Source organism: Cupressus sempervirens, chromosome 3 (genome assembly GCF_028749045.1).
Source record: "Cupressus sempervirens isolate cs-2001-9-10 chromosome 3, ASM2874904v1, whole genome shotgun sequence".
Classification (NCBI taxonomy): domain Eukaryota; kingdom Viridiplantae; phylum Streptophyta; class Pinopsida; order Cupressales; family Cupressaceae; genus Cupressus; species Cupressus sempervirens.
Genome location: NC_143120.1, coordinates 558,829,581 through 558,841,385, shown reverse-complemented (window position 1 = coordinate 558,841,385; position 11,805 = coordinate 558,829,581). Strand labels below are relative to the sequence as shown.

General features: G+C 34.5%; 1 protein-coding gene across 1 annotated transcript in view; it reads left to right on the top strand.

Moving 5' to 3' along the window:
- The first annotated feature begins 8,814 nt into the window (after nucleotides 1–8,814).
- LOC149567643 (U-box domain-containing protein 15-like) overlaps nucleotides 8,815–11,805 on the top strand; it is a 92,525-nt gene continuing 89,534 nt past the window's right edge. Inside the window, exons 1-2 of the mRNA XM_089820897.1 lie at nucleotides 8,815–10,551; nucleotides 10,665–10,965. Of these exons, the coding sequence (XP_089677023.1) occupies nucleotides 9,307–10,551; nucleotides 10,665–10,952 (1,533 nt within the window). The 5' untranslated portion in view covers nucleotides 8,815–9,306 and the 3' untranslated portion in view covers nucleotides 10,953–10,965. The remainder of the gene's footprint in view (nucleotides 10,552–10,664; nucleotides 10,966–11,805) is intronic.

Here is an 11,805-nt window from a genome sequence, read left to right as displayed (position 1 = left end):
CGATGTGTTGCAAGATCATTGTAACCTTTTTGAGTATGCTTGTTGCTCCATATATATCTTTGTTACAAATCTCCATTTGATTTTGTAGATTCTTTAATGAACACTTCCAACATGCTAATGTATTCATCACACTGATGTTGAAGTCATCCACTTCAAGCTGTAAGTTGATGGCCTCTACAAACTCTATAAGAACATATTCTTGATTCTTGAGTTTGTTATTTTTTATGACGATTTCACATTATACCCCTTTGAATCCCTCTCTAGTCATGCTTTCTTGGTTAGTTATCTTGGCCACTATTGCCTTTGCATCTTTTACAAGTCCTTGTAAAATTTTCTCTTTGTTGGTCATCACAAGTTTGTAATCATGATACATCTCAACATACATGATGACGTCGTACTCACACAAGACATCCAAAGTAATCTCCATCATGTTGTTTACATGACCAAGATTCTCATCCATCAACTCGAGTTGATATTTGAATGACTTGACAATGTCATTCAGTCCAACAATAGTCTCTTTCTCTTTTGCTAGTGTAACTGCTCTTTATATTGTCGAATGGTGTGCCTGTGCAACTGTCACATGAAAATTCCATAGTGTATGAACATCTTCATGTGAAGGATCCATAACAAGATTTTGGATGTAAAAACATAGGTTTTGAACAAGATATGGATAGGAAAAATGAACGAAATGATGAAGGACAGAGAAAGAACAAATGAGTCATGCTTAGAAAGGCTGAAATATGAGTAAAATAGACAAAAATGGATTTTTTGGAATGAATTGCATACGTGACCAACAAGCTTGGAATTAAGTGAGCTAGGGAAAAAAATGAGCAACTCATTAAGCATCTCATGTCTTAATAAGTGCAACATGTGAAACTCTATTTGATAAGCATGTGGAAGAAACTTCAACCATAGGGTAGCCATATGGAAGTACATGGAATGCATAATGGTAGGGTTTTATCTTGCATTTGCATGTGAGGGAAAAATGAACTTCCTTTTCTTTTAAAAATGAGATTTTACACCCAACTGCATAAGCAAGTATGATGAGACCTTGCATATGCAACTTGGAGAAGAAGGAATATAGAAAGAGCAACTTCATACACACAAAAAGAGATGCAAATATGAAAATGGAAATGAAAAAGACTTGCAAGAACACTCAAAACAAATATATACAAATGCCCTTAGAAAAATAACCAAGAAAAAATTATCTTAACTCCATCAAGAATGAGAAAAATAAGTTTTTATCCAAAAACTTCAGCAAATCTAGAATAAATCCAAGAGATTTAGGATTTTAGATTTTCTAAAGCCAAATACTTATTTGAAATTTGGACATGTGGAGATTTTTGAGAAATGCAATGTCCAAAATGTGAAACAAACATTGACCTAGCAACTCCAAATGCAAAGACATATAAAAATGGCATCTAGGGCATAGTTTGGCTTGCTAAAATAATGAAAAACAAGCTAGAAATTAAAACCCTTACCTTAGAAAGCTCTTTGAAAGAATTTGAATGTAGAAAAAACTCACAAATGAGTCATTTTTGGCAAAAAAGTCCTAGATAGGTTGTGTATATTAACGTACATTCACTCCCAAATTCGCCACTCTTCAAAGATGCCAAAAAATGCCTCTTTTTGGTAAAAAATGAGACATTTTAACTAGAAAACACTTGCCAATATGTTGGCAATACATGGGCACAAATTTAGATGATGTTAACACATAAAAGTATGCAAAAAAACCTCTCAAAATAAGGCTAGAAATTGAAGCATGTTTTTTAGAGATGCAAAACACATTTTAAAATGGTATGCTTCTTCTCCAAAAATTGCCATTTAGCTTTGAAAGAGTCTTTGCTTCTTGAAAACACATTTTCGAGGAGCATTTGTATACACTGAAATTTATGCAAAGAGTTATAAAATCACCACTCAGCGTTCAAAAGGAAAACATGTTTTAAAAAGAGAAAACACATGCATTTGGACATAAAATTGCTATTTTCAGCCTTTTGGTCAATAACTTAGTGAATAATGCACTTTTGAAGTTCATTAACATGTTTGGAATAACATCCTGTTGAGTCAAAAATTGCCACCATGCTTTAGTAGAAATAAAAGTCATAAAAACCATATTTTTCATGATCATTTACATGTATTTTAAAAATATGTAGTTGGGCTAAAAATTGCCTCTTTAGCTTGGTGGGGATTTTAAAACATGAAAACACATTTTAAAATGCATGTAGTTGGGCCAAAAAATGCCACTTTGGCTTAGGCTAAGCAAAATGAGTTTTTAAATATTACATACAGATGCAATTGGGTCCAAAATTGCCATCTAATGCATTTACATGTTATTAAAACATGTCTTTTAACTTAAAAAGTCCATTAAGTAGCAATTTTAAAAGATGTATATGTAATGGGTTGGAAAATCTTCATTTAAATGCATTAATATAATTAAAATAAACTATACATGCAACAACATATGTATATGCAAGTCTGAAGACATTGGCATCAAAGAGATGGATCCTGAAAGAAACTCTATGGATTTGGATGAGGAAACCGCTAATAAGAGAAAAGACTATGAAGAATAGGGGTATAGGAAGGGGACAATAGGTAACCCAGGTGTGATGAAAAGGGATATTACTAGTATGAAGGAACATATACAAGATATCGGGAGGGATTTTGAGTAACTAAGTAGGACTACTAGAGGGGAGAGGACTCTTGGTCAACATCTTGATAGGCTCTCTGAGGTTATTGGTAATGTGAAAGAAGTGAAAATTTAATGAAGAGAATCCTACCCCTGGAAGTAAAGAATAGAGCTACTGAACAAATGTTGAAGGAGATGCAAAAAAAGATGGATGTCATGGGAAACATAGTCGATAACATGGAAAATGTTGTCAATAAACTTATTGATCAGAATTGTTCCATATTGGAGTTTGTTGTGGACAACATCAAAACTCTACTGGACAAACTAGATCATGGGAGAATTCATGGGTCTAAGGATAGGACTGAGGATCAAGGGCCTAGTAAACGCACCAAAGCTAATGCAAAGAAGACTGAGGTGTTGGAAGACAAAGAAAGTGATGAGTTGAAGGCCTCTACTATGAACATGAATATCCTTGTAGATCAAGTTGTTGATTTACTGAAGAATCTGTAGTTGTCCTAGTGTTGTCTTTTTGTTTTTTTTCCTATTTGTTGTGTTAAGGTTTTTTGTCTTAGTTTTCTTAGTTTTATGGTGTTGATGCATAGTTCCTTGTGGGCTTTCAATGCTTATTCTATCTGATACTATGTAAAAGGTTTCAAGTCTTTAAAAACTTGTTTTTACTTAATCAAAACATATGTAAATGAGTTAGATTTTTCCACTTACATTAATTAAATAAGTTTAAAATATGTAAATACATATTTAAAACTCACTTAATACATTTAAATGTGTTATTGCATATAATAAGTCCATTTAATTTAATGTTGGGACTTATAATTTATTGAAAGTGGGTTTTCACATAATGATTTACATGTTGATATATGCAGTATGTCATAAAAACCCCAATTTTATGCACTTAAGTTGTCTCATGTATTTATATTTAATATCTAACTATAGTATTTAATAAAGTAACATGAAAACAGTTTAGAAATAGGCCATTTTCATAAAACATAAAAAATTATGGTTAAATCAACTCATAATGAGTTGAAATTTTAAAAGAGACCACAAAATCTACTTTGAATATTAAATATAACTTTATATCATGCAATTTCCAATAAAAGCCCATTTTTATGAGGTTTTTAATAAAAATATGTAGTTGACCTAAAAAATCCCACTTTTTCCCTTATAACTTGAGCTAGACAACTTTGATTTGGACCTAAGTTGGCTTGAATTGAGCAAAATTATAAGGGCTATTCACCTAAGGAAAAAACAAGACTAAAAAGTATTTAAAACATAATTAAAAACAAAAAAAATGTGAAAGTTCACCAAAAATTGAGTGTTTGTAGTGCAAGAAGGAAAACTCTTACTAATAAACAATTAGGGATGATCTCGATGGAAAATATTCAATAGAACACCTAGACAAGACTGCATAGAGAACAATTTGGAGTAATAAATTGTTTACATGATGCCTCATCAATGTGTTGAATCAAAGATGATGCACCTACGAATCCATGAGAAATTTTTGTAGGGTTGCCTCAATTTTGACATTTCAAAATTGAGAACAACACATATATACAAATTTGTGTTAATCCTCAGGTTCCTTCTTTCTCTCCTCATAATTCTTATCTGAAAAAACTCATCAATTCTAATATTTGCAGCTTTAACCATTATGTAAGTCACTTTGTTCAAACATTTATAAGCCTTACTCCTAGTAGAGTAACCTAGGAATATTTTGAGATAACTTATATTTGTTGTATGATAATACCAAAATTCATATGGTGTCAACTAACTTGGTTGAGGGTGTAAATTGTAGTACTTACAACCTCTCTCCAAAAAATTTTTGCAACTCCTTTTTCAATCAACAATGTTCTAACACAATCAACAGTGGATCTATTCCTTGTCTTTGCAATCCCATTGGTGCAGATAATTGTCTCTTGATTCTGTGCTCAACACAAAACTTAGTGAATTAATCAGACATAAATTCACCACCCCTATTAAATCTTAACATTTCAACTATTTACTAGTTTCCTTTTCAACTCTAGCCTTATACCATTTGAACATTTGAAATGCATCAGACTTCACCTTTAGAAACATAATTGTCATCATTCTAGAATAATCATCATTAAATAGTATGGAATATCTATCTCTGTAATAGCTTTCAACTTTCATAGGACCACACAAATCACTATGAACTAACTCCATAATATCATTAGATGAATGCAACTTGAATAAAAAAGTACATTTGGTTATCTTACCAAGTTGACATAGTTTGCACATAGCATTATCAAGTTTATGCATGCTTGGTAAGCTTCTGACTTTCTTCCTTCTACTCACTTTGACCATATTCTTAATATTTACATGACACAACCTCTTATTCCATAAGCCCACATCTTCCATTCTAGCAAATAGACATGTATTGATAGTACGATTTAGGTAAAATATGTTAACTCTTGTTTTCTCTCTAGTACCAATCAAGTTTTCATCATCATCATCATAGATATTTACCTTTCTATTATGAAATTCCAATTTGTGACCTATATTATTCAACTGTGCAACATTCATACTATAGTCCTTGAACCCAATATACATAATCACATTTGATTTTATCATTTAGGATCAATGAACACCTACCTTTTAGTAGACATGGAGCATCATTCCCAAATTAAACAGTCCTACAATTATATTCTTCAAGTTTGTCAAACTTATTAATATCGTGAGTCATGTAATGTGAAGATCTACTATCAATAATACATGTATCACTTTTACTAATATGAGAAATAAGAGATTTTCCTTCCTCATACATTTCCCACTCCAGATCTTCTTTAACAACAACATATACAACTTCCTTAACCTCATTCTCATCATTAGAGTCTAACTCAATATGCTCCTGCCCAGTAATATAGCATAAGTTCTTCCCTTTGTCCTTATAGTCCTTGTAATCCTTGTTCTTTTTGTATTTTTTATCCTTCTTATCTTTCTTGTCACTCATATTCTTGTTAGGACATCTAGAAACAATAGGACTAACTTCATTGCATTTAAAACATATTAGGAATGCATGAAGCAATCCAATCCTTAAAGTTCCTCAGGGATTGGTTAATTAATTAAACACCCCCTGTTTTCTCCTCAAGGTTAGAGATAGAATCAAAATCACCACCCAAAATGAAATTTATGTCATGATGATTTGAGGGGAAATCTTTGATTTCTTCCCAAACCTTTTCCAAATGCTTAGTTTCCTTTCTAATCATGTCACATCATCTCTAGTTAGCTTGGTTTCTTGTAAAAGAATGATACCAAAGTCAAAGTTTTTAAGACAATGGTAAAGGATACATTATTTATTAGGGAAATTCAAACCCTTGAAATTCCATGTAGTAATCTTCATTATTGTTGGGGAATACACTTCTCCTTCCCTTTGTTAAGAATGACAATAAATTTGGGCTGATTCTTAGTGTATCCATATCTTTTCCTTAAATTAGAGTTTGATTTCTCTCCTCTCTTTTTAATAATCTTACCATGGTTAGGATAATTTTCCCCTTGCAAAGTTGTAGCGATCCCTAAGTTATTAGATATGCATTCATGATGTTATTAGGACTCAATGTTTCATGTTCCTATTTTGAGTTAGATTCCAGATCATTCACAATTGAGTTGGTGGACATTAAATTAGTAGGGGGAGGGGAGTTACTAAAAAGGGCATTCTCCTCTTCAAAGGCTCGATTAATGCCCATCATGTTATATACCGTCTCCAATTCCATAGAGGTTTTCTCCGATTTAGGATTTTCCTAGGATTGAAGAGATATGTAGTCATGCCCAGAGGTACTTGGCTTGGATGAGGAAAGGGCTAGCGTCCATCATGCCATTGAAGAAATTCCTTTTTTGAGTTCTTCTTGAGTATACATGAATTCTCTAGTTAAATCACTTAATTGTCCCATTCTAGTTTCCAAAACTCTTACCACCTTAGCTTGATCCGTGTTAGGAATGATTGAATGACTATCCTCAAAAGAGAATTATCCTCAGAAGAACACATTGGTGATGAGGGATTTTTTTGAAGGTCGCAGGGGGTGGAAAGATGATTTTTGAAGCATGTCAATATCTAATAATGATAAACCACAAGGAACTCTCTTATCCAGGTTGTTATTGAAAGATACTGGAACATTGCTATTGTCAAGATTAATGAGGGGAGGAGAAAAATAAAGATTAGCATTACAAACAATGATTGATCTGAGAGTGGGCTTGGGGGTGGGATTACTTACCTCAAAGGGAGAAGAGGAGATGAGAAGGGGGTTATTGTTGAAAAAAAATCCTCCATTATTCATGAATTTAACATTTAAGGCTTTCGAAGCAATTTCTTCTTCTTTGGGTACCAACTCTAAATAGGATAAAATTTGAAAGGGAGAGACAGAGGTGTCAAATAGAACAACTCTATTCATATCAATATAACCAAGGTAGGGTTTAGGGAGAATCTCAAAGCTACAAATATATGAAGATATGGACGTCCTTTGAGGTTTATAGATGAGATTTATATTAATTAAAAGTTTGCATTCTCCTAAGTCAAAATTAGGGTTTTCAAATTTGAGGAAAGAACCAAAACAATTACCTATACTAGCTAAAATATCCCACATAACCAATTCAATAGGCAAATGCCCTAGACAAAATTAGATAGGATGAGCCCTTGGTTTGAAGGAAAGGGGACTAAAATTCAATAACCAATCAGAAAAATGAAAAGCGTACCCATTAAACATCAATTTACATTATGAAAGGAAATAATTTTTAAGAGCTTCAGAGTGACATTCTAACAAAATGAATTTCTTGTCAAGATGAGATATACTTATTTGAACAAAAAATGAAGAGCTCCACCACTCATCTATACCAACCACATCAGGACAACACTACATGACATAGACCATTTGAAAGAATGTGACATGATAAACATGATTGGTTGAACATCTGATGCTACATTCGAAATCTTGGTGGGAGGAGGGGGGGCGTGGGGGGGGGGGTGTGGGTTTGGGTTTGGGGAGGAAATTCTTGAAATAAAGAAGAAGGGCGTTCCTATGAAACAAGCGAGGAATCATTGTTGGCTAGAGAGGGGGCATTTGAAGACTCAAGAGGGGCCCTATTATCTCCTAAAGCAAAGAGGGGGTTAAAAGTAGATAAAGGGATTATCCATAGTCTAACAACTCTATGCAATATGATTGGATTTAAAGGAGTTGGAAGAGTAGGTCTAGAGGATGAACGATTCCCTAGATATCAAGGTGATACCCTTCTCTTGAAAACTAGTTTATTTGCCACAAGAGGAGGGCTATGTCTTTTGCTATCCTAGCTTTGCAGAAGACCATTATTCGACATAGGGAACCAAATCTAGCTTCAAAACTTCTTTCTTTGGGATTACCAATTACTGTATGCCACTCACTAGTAAGATCATCTAGGGAGGGGCAAAACTTAGCAAGAGAGAATTTGAGGATCCTCATCCTCCATTTAAGATGAGGAGTTTACGTGAAGAGAAGGGAAAACAAAATATAGAAAGACCAAAACAAAAAACAAATCAAAGTTTGCAATTTTTTAACATACATTTCTAATCAAAATTTAATATTGATAACATTAATATATATGCATATACATTAACTTTTTAAGAATAATAAAATAAAGATCAATAAAATACTTCTAACACAAGTTAATGAAGAATTAATCATATATTTTTAATTATGAAATCTAGATCATTAAAAAGAATTAAGTAATTAAATATAATTGAATATGTGAATTACAAAAGTAAAAGTAGCTTTAAAAAATAATAAAATGATGCAAAAGAATAAAATAAAGGTCAATAGAGCACTTCCAATGGCAAGATAAAGGGCAAACTGATCATAAAATTAATTATATATATAAAATAAAACTTAAAATAAATTGAAACTTAAAATCACGATTATTTGTTATTCCTCATGGTCGATGGAAACAGAGCGAGGACAAGAAAACGAGAGGAGATAAAGCAGAATACGCAAGGGAAAAAAGTCAAAGTCTATTGCAGAAGAAAGTAGAATGTGTCCTCTCTGGACGGGTTAGCGCTTCAGGGACCAGCCGACTCCTAATGACATGACGGCATTTCTCTGCTGCTTTTGCATAGTTGATTCTGCCTCTTCATATGTTACTGCTACTCTCAGTTCGACACTATAATTCCTTCCATTAGGAAATGTTAGAAGAGTGAATTTGGAGAAACAAACTAGGATTTGACGGAACAAAACAGCATCGAATGAGGCCCTTTTGTTCTTTGGACACGAATGCAAAACTCCACACGTATCATATTCACATAATTGATTTTTTTCCCAAAACTGAAACGGATGGGACGAGCAAAGTTTACGAGGTTTCCTTTTGGTTTTGTTTTGTTAATTAGGATATGCTGGCATCAAATTTGTCCGGTGGCATTATTTATGGTCTGGAGGAGAGGAATCGGTTAAAATTGGCGAACGGAATTGCTTGAATAGTTATATTTGAAGGCATCTGAATGCCAAGGAGTGCCGACAGATTGTTTGAAGAAAGTTTGCACATATGAGGATTCTGAGAAGATAACACTTCACGAATTAGCGAACATTTTTGGATAAAACTGTGTAGACATTTTACATCAACATTTTGGATCACAGTGTGATCTATTATCAAGATGAGATAGGCAGAAATTTGTAGGAAAAGAGGTGAAAGCCATGGCTTTCCAAGTGTTTCGTGGGGGAGTTGGGAACGTTGTATTGGCTCCTGTGTCAGAGTTACTTTCAAGGCTTTTGGTGCTGGTGGCCGAGACGGCTTTAGCTGCAAAGGATGTCCTGATTGAAAAAGAGAGTTTTTCTGAACTTGCCAAATACTTGGAGAAGTTTTGGGCCATCTTGAAAGAGCTTAGAGATAAAAACACGAGAGACACGCCCCCAATGCGAGTTTCAGTTGAATCTTTAGAAAGAGAGCTCAAATTGGCAAAAGAACTTATAAGCACTTGTTCATCAAAAAGTAGGTTCTACTTGCTAATTAACTGTCGAAGTTTTGTCAAACAGATTGAGGATATCACGAATGAGATTGGACGATGTCTAAGCTTCATTCCAATTGCAAACCTGGATATATCCATGGATATCAGGGAGAAGACAGTTGCTCTGCAAAAAGCAATGGTGAATGCTCAGTTCAAGGCAGCGGTTAGAGAAGAAGAAATTATCGATAAAATCCATTCCAGTGTGAAAGATCACCGGATTGATAGTAATTATGCAAATGAAATGCTGTTGCTGATTGCAAGAGCTGTGGGTGTTCCAGTTGATCCAGTTTCTTTAAAACAAGAACTTGATGAATTCAAGAAAGAGAAAGAGACGGCACAGCTCCGTAAAAGTCAGGCAGAGGCCATGGAACTTCAGCAGATAATTGCATTTCTAAGCCAGGCTGATGCAGCACAGCCTGTAAATGAGAAAGGAAGCAATTATCAGAGGGAGAAGCCTAATGGGAGAAATCAAGCACTACCTCCTCTACAATCTTTCTTTTGTCCAATAACACAAGAAATAATGGAAGATCCAGTTGGACTAATTTCTGGGCAGACATTTGAACGCAGTGCAATTAAGAATTGGTTTTCTTCAGGAAATAGAATATGTCCGGTGACAAAGACACATATTTCAACTTTAGATTTGAAGCCTAATACATCTCTTCAAAACTCTATTCGTGAATGGAAAGACAGAAATACACTTTTCGATATAGCAGCAATTAATACGAAGCTTCGGAGTGGTTCTGACGATGAAATCGCAACTGCATTATTAGAACTGTATAACTTAAGTGAGGAAAAACCTGTCCACCGAGACTGGATAAGTGCTGAAGTTCTTGTTCCCGTTCTTGCCCAGCTGTTGAATTCTGACAAGCGTGACATCAGGAAGCGGACATTTGCAACAATGCGGAGCATTGCAATAAATAACAATGAAAACATGGTATTCCCTACAAAAATATGGATTGGTTTTGTCAATTTCTAAATTTCTTGATTCTTATCTAAACTACATCCTTGATTTCGCTCCAATCTTACAGTTTGGCTGTTGTTGAGTAGGAGAGAATAGCGGATGCAGGGGCAGTGCCTTGCGCAGTACGCTCATTAGCACGAGATATTGAGGAAGGAAAGCAAGCAGTGGCGCTGTTGTTAGAGTTATCTAGAAGTTCAAAAATATGTCAGCAGATTGGGAGAGTTCAAGGCTGCATTCTGCTACTAGTCACCATGCTTAATAGTGAAGATCCTTTTGCTGCTCAGGATGCTGGGGAGTTGCTGAACATCTTATCAAATGATAATCAGAATGTAGTCCAAATGGCAGAAGCTAATTATTTCAAGCCACTTCTATAATGCTTGTCTGAAGGTAATCTCTGATCTTTGTAGACAAATCTTAACAAAACCTCGAAGAAAGTTCCAACCGTGTATATTATTATTTGACTATTTTAAATTGTACAGACTAAGTTGCAGGAACTGTCAGTTGTGGGTTATGTTTCTGTGGTTTAGGAATGATACTTGAAAGGGAATCATCCTGAAAGCCTCTACAATGCCCAGAATTGGACATTATAGTTCTTGGAGTCACCTTTGTGAACATCCTGGTGTTTCCAGGGCATTTTAGCCATGGGCAACTTCTCTGCACGTGCACACACGCATTCTCTCTCTCTCTCTCTCACACACACACACACACTTACACACACACTCACACACAAGTTATATAGCAAATAAAATTCCCTAAGCGCAAATAAAATTCCCTAAACTATCTCACAGAAAGAACTATCAAATCAAAGGCGAAAGAACTAATTCTTGAAAATATAAAAGTAGCTTCAAATTGAGACCTCCTCCAAGCCAAAGGGACTTTCTACACAGGAGGGGTGGAGTAGTGGAAGTGGAGTTGCCACTTGTATATTTAGTTGTAATGATCCCAAGGTCAGTTATTATGCTTATGGAGGAGAGGCATATCTTGAGACGAGTTCTAGTTTCTAACTATTGAGAACCAATTCAAGACTATGATTTATTTTTGAACCTACAGTTATATTACTGATGCAGAGGTTATATTACTGATGCAGAGAATAAAACGACTTCCCTTCCTCTGCAACTTTAAACCCACAAAACCCACATCCATACACAAAGGAACCTAAAGAGATACATTCAAACATTCATAGGTTTTATTTAAATCCAATAAGAAAACAATTTAATTTAAAGTCTG